The sequence below is a fragment of the Oryza glaberrima genome, chromosome 4 (assembly GCF_000147395.1).
Source record: "Oryza glaberrima chromosome 4, OglaRS2, whole genome shotgun sequence".
NCBI lineage: Eukaryota > Viridiplantae > Streptophyta > Magnoliopsida > Poales > Poaceae > Oryza > Oryza glaberrima.
The window spans coordinates 5618099-5628231 of record NC_068329.1 but is presented as its reverse complement, the minus strand read 5'-3'; the positions used below and the strand labels follow the sequence as shown (position 1 = coordinate 5628231).

The 10133-nt window shown below is 42.5% G+C and overlaps 1 protein-coding gene across 1 annotated transcript; it reads left to right on the top strand.

Moving 5' to 3' along the window:
• The first annotated feature begins 6451 nt into the window (after positions 1-6451).
• On the top strand, positions 6452-9808 carry LOC127772135 (G-type lectin S-receptor-like serine/threonine-protein kinase LECRK4). The gene has a single exon (XM_052298125.1). It carries the CDS (start codon positions 6538-6540, stop codon positions 8977-8979), a length of 2442 nt encoding a protein of 813 aa, XP_052154085.1. The 5' UTR covers positions 6452-6537; the 3' UTR covers positions 8980-9808.
• The last annotated feature ends 325 nt before the right edge of the window (positions 9809-10133 follow it).

Sequence of the window (10133 nt, the reverse complement as noted above, 5' to 3'; positions counted from 1 at the left end):
ATATCAAAGACTCATGAGCCAAATCATACTTCAAACAAATTATACGCCAACCTACCAATTCCTCTACTTAGAACTGGCATTTGCAACATGTATGTATAATATGAATTTGATAAGCAAAAACACACATGTGCTAGATAGCAAGCAATGTTCTAATAACATGGCATAGGCATATAATATAATGGTAAACACAATAAACTCATACCTTGCCTTAGCATCCAACAAACGGCGGCTCAAAGATGTGATGTTGTATCCATCACCATTCATCTTCTCTTGGTTCCCTCATGAGCATATTAATGTCTTGCCCCCTAAGCAAAATCGGCTTTCTCGACTGCACGATTTCGAAGGCAAGACGAACACCGCACCAACATCCATAGCATCATGCGAAGGAGATTTATCTCTAATGACCGATGATTCTTCTGTCATCAAATTGGATTTATCTCTACTATGGGAAATTACCGGTCTCTTAACTTTTACCTCTTTGGATCTCCACACTTGCCTAGGTGCTGTTCGAGGCTCTAAATTATTGGATGTCTTGTTCTCCACATCTTCGGCCTCCTTTTCTTTTTGACCTATGGCCCGAAGACGCTGTAGCCTCCTCTTTTGAGAGCGAGATAAGCCAGAAGGTATCCACTTCGGCTGTGATTGTTTTCCAGAAGCTAAGCAATGATTCTTCATATTTTTGGTCGAAGTGGAAGCTCCTATGTTGCTCACAATTTTCCCACTCTTCTCCAATGCCCCCCGGTCAGACCAGCCTCTGGGCCCGGTCAGACCGGCCACAAGCCGTCGGTCAGACCGGCTAAGAGGATCGGTCAGACCGGCCGTAGTCTGGCGGTTAGACCGGCCAGCTAGCTTGGTCAGACCACCGATGTCGACAGCAACGACGTCGGCTTCAGTCTTCTCCGCTTGTATAGTTTTCGCCGCATCTTCAGTAGGTACTTGAACATCTTGAGATTTCTCCTTGATAGCAACGACCTCCGGAGCTTTGGCTTCTTTCCTCACCCACACCTTTTTCACCTTTGATCCACCGGACCGATTCTTTTGTGGGAAACGGTCTTGTCTTGAGTTAGAATTACTTGGTACTGTCCTAGGTGATTGCTTCCATCCTTGATGACACGGCATAGGTGGTTGAAGCATCCATGGCATGTAATACATAAAAGGATAACCAAATGGTGACATTGGATGTGGATACCATGGCATCACAACCGGAGGTTTGTATGGAGTTGTTATAGTTGATGGCTCCGATTGCTTTGGTGTTTGACCAAATCTCTCCCTACGAGATGATCTTGGTCTTTTTGAATCACTAGTTTGATTATCAAATCGTTGACCGGCTAATCCTTTCTTGTACTTACCCATAAGCATCTCAAAAGTGAGCTTCGGCTTTTTGGTCTTTTGGGAACTAGATGACTCATCCTTTGCAACTTTATGATCTTCGGCCTTCGCATTTTTGATCCTATTCTTAGGCCGAGGATCCCCAATAATAACACTTTTCCCTTTCCATTTGTCATCATCAATAGGACTAATAGGGAAAGGATTACTAACAATTCCGGTCTTAGGCATAGGTGTAACCGAAATAGTCTCACAAGTGACCGATGAATCATCAACCGGTCTTTTCTCTATCAAGCTTGCATCTTTAAAATAATCATGAAACTCATGCTCCATTTGTGACCATGTAGAAATTGAATTAGGAGCAAGTAAACTATACCATGTAGATGCAAAGTTTGACAAAGAAAGAGGAAACAATTTTAACTTAAACAAATCATCACTACCGGCCTTACCACATTGTTCAATAAATTGGCCGATATGCTCCTTTGTTGTTCTAGTATCCTCACCTGTGAATTTTGTGAAGTTGGGCACCTCAAATCCTTGCGGATATGGGACCGAATCTACATGTTCAGGATACGGCCTTTGATATGTATGCATAGCTACTTTGGGTTCTATCTCACTACTATCCCGCAAGACATTGTCATATCTTTTCCAACATCCACATGACCGATTAGTGACTCGGTCTTAGGTGATAATGCTATGCTTGTGATATAACCTGAACCGTCACTTAGTTCGGCTATATTTTCAATGATGCTATTCTCTAAGCTAGCAACACAATCCGAACCATTACTTGGTTCGGCTATTCCATCATTGTCTAAACTAGTAACAAAATCCAAACCAACACTTGGTTCGGCTATAATGGTTGTTGCATTATCATCCAAGCTAGTAAGTCAATCCGGACCAACATTTGATTCAACTATACTTGTCACGGCATCATTGCACAAATTATTAACACAATCCGAACCATCGCTTGGTTCGGCTATACATGATATTGCATTTTCATCTAAACTAGCTTGTAAGCTATTGTCATCCACTGGGCTTTCCTGAGCCAGAGCTTCATGCAACACATGATCAACATCAAGAAATATCTGGCCATTCAATTTCTCTTTAATAGAATCAAGCAATCCATCATATGCAATGTCGGCCAAATCTTTGTCAGTTATTTTCAAATTGAAGCATCGGTTTTTAACATCTCTAATCCTTTCAATATAATCAGCAACAGATTCATTGTATTTATGCCTAACCAATGTTAAATCAGACAACTTAAGCTCAGTTTCATTAGTGTGAAAATAATCATGAAATTTTTGTTCTAATTGAGCCCAAGCAGAAATAGAATTTGCCGGTAAAGAAGTAAACCATGTAAAAGCAGCACCGGACAAAGATAAAGAAAACAAGCGCAATTTACATGTATCCATACTACTAGCCCTACCACATTGCGCTAAGAATTGACCTACATGTTCGCATGTGGTCCTACTATCCTTACCACTAAACTTGGCAAATTCAGGAATTTTATAATCAGGAGGATATGGGACAACATCATAAAAATTAGGATACGGCTTTTGGTAAACCCTAGCACGATTCCTTACCTCCATGATTTCAGGCCTTGGTGAATTTGGTGGTGGATTTGATGGCCTAAAAGGTGGTTGTTGAGGCGCAATATTGTCATATTGGCCGTACCCGGTGTCATGAGAATATCCTCTATTATGATCATTGTAAGCATTAGGGACATGTGGAGTAGCATGACTAACAGTATTAACAGATGATGAATAATAATTAAAATCAGCACTGCTAGTCGTGGTATCAAAACCTGGAGAAATTTCCAGGGAACCAGTCTGAGGTCTGATCGGCCAAGCACCCAGTCTGACCAGCCCATGCCCAGTCTGTTCGGTGGTCAATGGTACGGTCAGACCGGCCACGGGAGGCGCGATCTGGCCAGGATAGGACACGGTCTGACCGTTTATGGTAGGCATGGTCTGACCGGCGTAGTACACGGTCTAACCGGCATAGGATGCGGTTAGACCGGTGTCATGACCAGTCATACCGTTATCTAGGTTTTGCATATAGCCGATTCCTGTGTAATCAGCCGTATAAACACCCATTGACCCCCCCCCCCCCCATAGCATTATAAGCATATTGTATAGGAGCAAAACTAGAAGTAGTATATGCATCTACACAGTGATTATTAGCAAAGGACGGGTTGGGCGAATCGGAGGTTACCTTTGGTGAAACTACAACTTAAGGAAGCGAGATGTTTCCCTTCACGATGCCTTGATTGGTCCTGATGTATGATTTCATCAACAGCTCCTGCGTAACCACCATCATCTTGTGTTGCTCCGCGTCAAGATCCTCCCATGTGACTTCGTCGATTTTATTCCCGCTCATCATGGTTGATGAAGAAATTCCTTGATTAATTCCGGCCATATAGATCATAGCCGAAATCGCTGACCGAATAGATTAATATACGGTCTTGTAATTTTCCTTGTATGCTACTGTACTTAGCAAAAAAATTGGAGAATTTGAAGCTTCTCGGGAATAACCGATATAGTAGGAATCGGCTTTTTTTTTTATGTGAACAGAAGTAGATCGGCTTGGATAGCCTGATCTTTGTTTTAGCACGTGCACAGTAATAAAAAGAAACAAACCTCCTGCTGCTTGTCTGCCAGGTAGATCGGCTCTAGTAGCCTGATATTTTCTCTGTTTGCCTTATGAAACAAAAAGAAACGAGGCCGTCGAGCCGGCCTCTGCCTCCTGACGATGATCCTCGGTATACGCGGCGTGCTGAACGGCAAGTATTCAGATGGATTCAGTGACGACTAGATAATTAACTTCGCCGCCGAAACTCCTGATTTGATGAACAGTAATTACTAGATTAAACGAAATTCGGCCGTGATATGGCCGATTAGATCGTTCCCCAGCGGAGTCGTCAAAAGTCGCGTTGGCAACTTTTTATGACAAGTCGACAAGTACGATCGCAACACCTAAACGCCTTGTGGTGATATGGAGTCGCCAACCACCTCAATCTAGCCAAAGGGCCAGATCAACATGGGTTCTGTAGAAAAACAGCTAAACCGACTAGCGGAGCCGATTTAGAGCTCAAAATCAGCCTCTAGGCCGATTTAGATCGATATGAGGATAACTACCCGTCTCGTGGGCAAACGGAAGGTTTTCAGGACAAACCTACAAAGGGGTGTCGCAGTCTCGCAGCGGCGACAGACGGTTTACGGCGCAAACCGACAAAGATGGACTAAATTAGGGTAAAATAGAAAACATAGTAAAAGAACTATTCAAGTAGATTGTATTCGGGGGTTTTACAGTGAACCGGCCTTGTCCCTTAAATAGGGATAGAAACCAAAGGAAACACGAAACATGCCTTCCCGAGTAAGGAAACCCGAGACCCGACGAAAACAGACTCGGACTCGGACCCTGACGGTCTAACCGCCCACATACCTGCGGTCAGACCGGCCCTACTAGCCGGTCAGACCGCCCACACACCTGTGGTCTGACCGGCCCTATGAAGGAAACCCGTCACTTTCCAAACTTTGACAATTTTTCCCTATTTTATCCATAGGTGCCAAATTTAGATGTAAACAGAAAGAATCATATACATGTTCATCATAACAGATTAGTCTACCTTATATTCTCATGCCATATACCCCAACAAAGCTCACCAAGAATCCTTGATTTCTGAAAAAACCCATGCAGTCAAGTAACACTTGCTGCAAATTGAGGAACTCACCAAATACCTAGAATGAAAGAATGAAACTAAGGTACCATCCATGCAACAGATAAAAGGAGATCCTAAAACAGGTTTAAGCCCAGATTAACTTCACATGACAAAGTAGTCCCAAAGTCAAACAAACCCAGATATTTTGTCATTTTCGAAATAAAACTATTTCAATAACATGCTTATTTTTATTGCTTTACAATTACAATATATCATAGGCCTTTTGGCCCTTCAGACAAGCATTGTGGGACAAAGATATGGGGTCAGCCAAGTAAAACAGCCTGTGCCGATGAACAGGTCACCCCGATAGGTATGGTGCATATTAGAAATTTAAAATATTAGATACACCCATGAGCTCTCCTAAGCAAAGCTATATAAAAAACTGAAGGTTACTTATTGTGGTAAAAACTAGAAACTTGAACCAAGATAAAACAAAAAATTGCTCTAAAACAAATTTGACCAGAGTATCTAGAACTGAGTATATTGGCAAAACATGTAGACTGAGATGTACAAAATGCAGGCAAAACAAGTTCTTTTCAGCTGCAGATGATGTGATCGTTGGTCAGTAGTCTGGTGTGCTAGACAAGGAGAAATAATGCTAAGTACAATACAAATAGAGTACAATACAAATAGTTATGGTCAATCGCATTTCCAATCACAGCATCATTATTAAGGACAAGGTCAAAGCTTTCTCAGCTGTCACCAAACAAGACTTGGTATGGCTTGTTTACTTAATTCTCTGAAGGAGAAAAAATATAGATTCCAAGGAAATTTGAGTAAATAATGTACCCATAGAAAATCTCTACGGATTTTGCAAAGAAAATTGATATATTAGCTACTTAGCTGAAAATTTTGACTCCTTGTTACAACCTGACAAACAGGCAAACAACGGAATATTAGCTTGAGCTAGCCTGACTGTCAGTAACAGAACCAGTGATCTGATAGACAGATATCCAGCAGAGATTATTGTAAGACCATCCAACTGGAATTGAAGTTGTAAGCTTAGAAAGAAATAGGGACATTGTATATTCACTACCATAAAGATAAACAGAAACTGAACAAGAGTTTGTCTTCTACCCTGTAAAGTGCCAAAGAAGAAGCTCTATCTAAAATTCGTCTTGACCTGATGTGGTGACCACCTTGGAAGACTTGGAAAGTTGGAAGACTTTAGCAAGTCAAGCATGGAATAGTCTTACTGACAGACCAGTTCAATCTTAGAAAAAGTATGTGGCTATCATGGTCTTTCTTAGAATGGAGGATGCAAGGGATGTTGTACGTATATGCAAATTTCAGTTCACAAAATCCAGGTGGTATATAGAAGGCCAGCTAAGACAATGACCATTTACCTACAGATACTATTCCTCGTGACATTTTTACTTAGAAATAACTTGTAAGGTGGGCAGGATCTCGAGTTGACTTGACCTTACAAGTTCAAAAAAAATAACTTGTAAGGTCAAGTCAACTCTTCGGTGTGCAATAAAAAGTAGGAAATGGAAGCAATAATCAGAACAAGCAATATGGCACCTCCACTCTTCTTGCTCTCCCTCCAATTGTTGGTGCTACTGTCCTCCCCATCTGCTCAAGCTCAGAACATCAGCTTGGGCACATCATTAACAACCCAAGGGCCAAACAACGCATGGCTCTCGCCATCAGGCGACTTCGCGTTTGGATTCCGGCCCATCGATGGCAACTCCTCCTTCTACCTCCTCGCCATCTGGTTCAACAAGATCAGCGACAAGACGGCAACATGGTATGCCAAGACCAGTGAGCAAGAACCACAGCCGATACAAGTGCCATCTGGCTCCATCCTCCAGTTTACCTCAACTGGTGTACTTTCTCTCCGAGATCCCACCAATAGAGAGGTATGGAATCCAGGAGCAACTGGTGCACCCTATGCCAGCATGCTCGACACCGGGAATTTTGTGATTGCTGCTGCAGGAGGCTCTACTATCAGCTGGGAAACTTTCAAGAACCCAACAGACACCATCCTGGTCACACAAGCGCTGTCCCCTGGAATGAAGCTCCGCAGCCGACTCCTTACCACAGATTACTCCAATGGCAGGTTTCTTCTTAACATGGAAACTCAACGAGCTGCACTTTATACCATGGCAGTTCCATCTGGAAACCTTTATGACCCATATTGGTCCACACCCATAGATGAGAATGTCACAAATCAGGTCACCAATCTGGTGTTCAATACTACCGGTAGGATATACATGAGCATGAAGAATGGAACACAATTCAACATGACATCTGGGGTGATCCGCTCCATGGAGGACTACTACCATCGTGCTACGCTTGACCCAGATGGTGTGTTCAGGCAATATGTGTACCCGAAGAAGCCCAGCAGCATGAGTCAGGCATGGACAGCAGTGAGCATCCAACCTGAAAACATCTGCAATGCTCAGACAAAAGTAGGCAGTGGCACCTGTGGATTCAATAGTTACTGCATGTTTGATGGCAGCAACAACCAGACAAGCTGTGTGTGCCCGGAGCAGTACTCGTTCTTTGATGAGGTGAGGAAGTACAGAGGCTGCAGACCGGACTTCGAGCTACAAAGCTGTGATTTGGATGAGGCAGCTTCCATGGCACAGTATGAGTTTAACTTGGTTAATAATGTGGATTGGCCTCAGGCTGACTATGAGTGGTACACTCCCATAGACATGGATGAATGTCGACGGCTCTGCCTGATTGATTGCTTCTGTGCTGTTGCTGTATTCCATGAAAACACCTGCTGGAAGAAGAAGCTCCCTCTATCAAACGGGATCATGGGGAGTGGAGTGCAGAGAACAGTTCTTATCAAGGTGCCAAAGAGCAACAGTTCGCAGCCAGAGCTCAGAAAGTCTAGAAAATGGAAGAGTGACAAGAAGCTCTGGATCCTAGGAAGTTCGTTGCTTCTCGGAGGCTCTGTGATAGCGAATTTTGCCTTGAGTTCTGTTCTTCTTTTCGGTACTTACTGTACCATCACCAGAAAGGATGTCCAGCCATTGCAACCATCACGAGACCCAGGATTACCCCTCAAAGCTTTCAGTTATGCAGAGCTTGAGAAGGCAACGGACGGATTCAAGGAGGTGTTGGGCACAGGTGCATCTGGTATTGTGTACAAAGGCCAGCTGCAAGATGAATTAGGAACTTACATTGCTGTCAAGAAAATTGATAAGATTCAGCATGAGACTGAAAAGGAGTTCGCTGTGGAGGTCCAAACCATTGGACGGACGTACCATAAGAACCTGGTCCGGATGCTAGGATTCTGCAATGAAGGAACTGAGAGACTGTTGGTGTATGAATTCATGGTTAATGGATCGCTCAACAGATTCCTGTTTAGTGGTGTCAGGCCTCTGTGGAGTCTTCGAGTTCAACTTGCTCTCGGTGTCGCAAGGGGGCTGCTATACTTACATGAGGAATGCAGCACACAGATCATCCACTGTGACATAAAGCCCCAAAATATCCTTCTTGATGATAATTTCATAGCAAAGATTTCAGACTTTGGCTTAGCGAAACTACTCCGAACCAACCAAACACAGACATATACGGGTATCCGTGGTACCCGCGGATATGTTGCCCCTGAGTGGTTCAAGAACGTCGGGATCACTGCCAAGGTGGATGTGTACAGCTTTGGGGTCATTCTTCTGGAACTCATCTGTTGCCGGCAAAATGTGGAAATGGAGGCTGCAGAAGAAGAGCAAAGTATTCTTACTTACTGGGCAAATGACTGTTATAGGTGTGGCAGGGTCGACCTGCTGGTAGATGGTGATGATGAGGCGAAGTTAAACATCAAGAAGGTTGAAAGGTTTGTAGCAGTGGCATTGTGGTGTCTCCAGGAGGAGCCAACTATGCGACCCAGCATCCTGAAGGTAACTCAAATGCTTGATGGAGCGGATGCAATCCCAACTCCTCCAGATTCATCTTCTGTGGTCAACTCGTTTCCATAATGTACTGCCTAGATATTGAATAATTAATGCATGTATAAACTAACATCAACATTTATGGTGTAGAAAGTTATATAATTAACAACAATTAACTTTGTTCTCAGGCGCATATTTAGCCCTGAACATGTCATAGAATTTAAACCCAAGCATTATATAATAAATTATATGCTTGGGTTACCAGTGCAAACATCGGTTCGCCAGTTCTCACCATAATTTCTTCATGTTAATTTTAGGAGAAATTATACAATCCTTAGGAGGTACAAGAGATTCCAAAATTTGTGGTGAAAATTCCTCCTAGTACCAGAGGTACCAAGATGTACCAAATTTTACACTACAAAATGTGGTACCTCCTGTTACCTCCTGAAGGACCGTAAAATGGCTCTAATTTTAAGCATAATACTTTTACATGCATATCATGATGCTTCTACACTTCTATTGGATGTCATCAACTATCATGAAGTAAATTTTGCAGCATCGTTATTTTATCTAGTATGACCAGTCAAAGACTTCTTCCATGTTAAGGGATAAAGATCTGTGTTTTTTTGTACTGGAACGCGTATCTAAATTTTAAATCCAAACCTGAGGAACGACAATGACATTTGTTACAGTTTGTAAACTAAATCAGAACTCGCTTGGTACTCTTAATTGGAAAGAGGTTCAGTACTTTTACTTGCAAAAGAACTTTTATTTGCAATACTTATAACATGTTACATGTCATCAACTATCATGAAGTAAACCTGTTTGAGTCAAACATCCTCCTATTCTGGACAATCGAAAAGAGCAAAATCTTTTGCTACCACCTAATATCACCCTTCTACGCTCTAGCAGTACATGGTTGTGGCAATGGGCGTCACATAATCTTAGTAGCATTATACATATGTTCTTACCACTATTTTACATCTTCAAAGCTACACTGCCTTTTCGAAGAAAAGAAAATAAACTCGCTACCAACATTAACTTGAATAGATGCGCTCTGCACAAAACAAAGAAAAGCCTTTTTCAGCCTAAGGGGCATTGTTGGGCTCTCTTAAGAGGACACTCTCAAACAAATCCACCAAGATTCACAACATAATTCACACCTCGATTCATCCCAAGCCAGCCAAAAAAATAAATAAATCCCCACAATCCCAATAGACTGACCCTCTAAATCCCCTAAG

Bases quoted from the DNA above. Each gene is read 5' to 3' on its own strand.
- LOC127772135 (XM_052298125.1), top strand. From the start codon at position 6,538: ATGGAAGCAATAATCAGAACAAGCAATATGGCACCTCCACTCTTCTTG.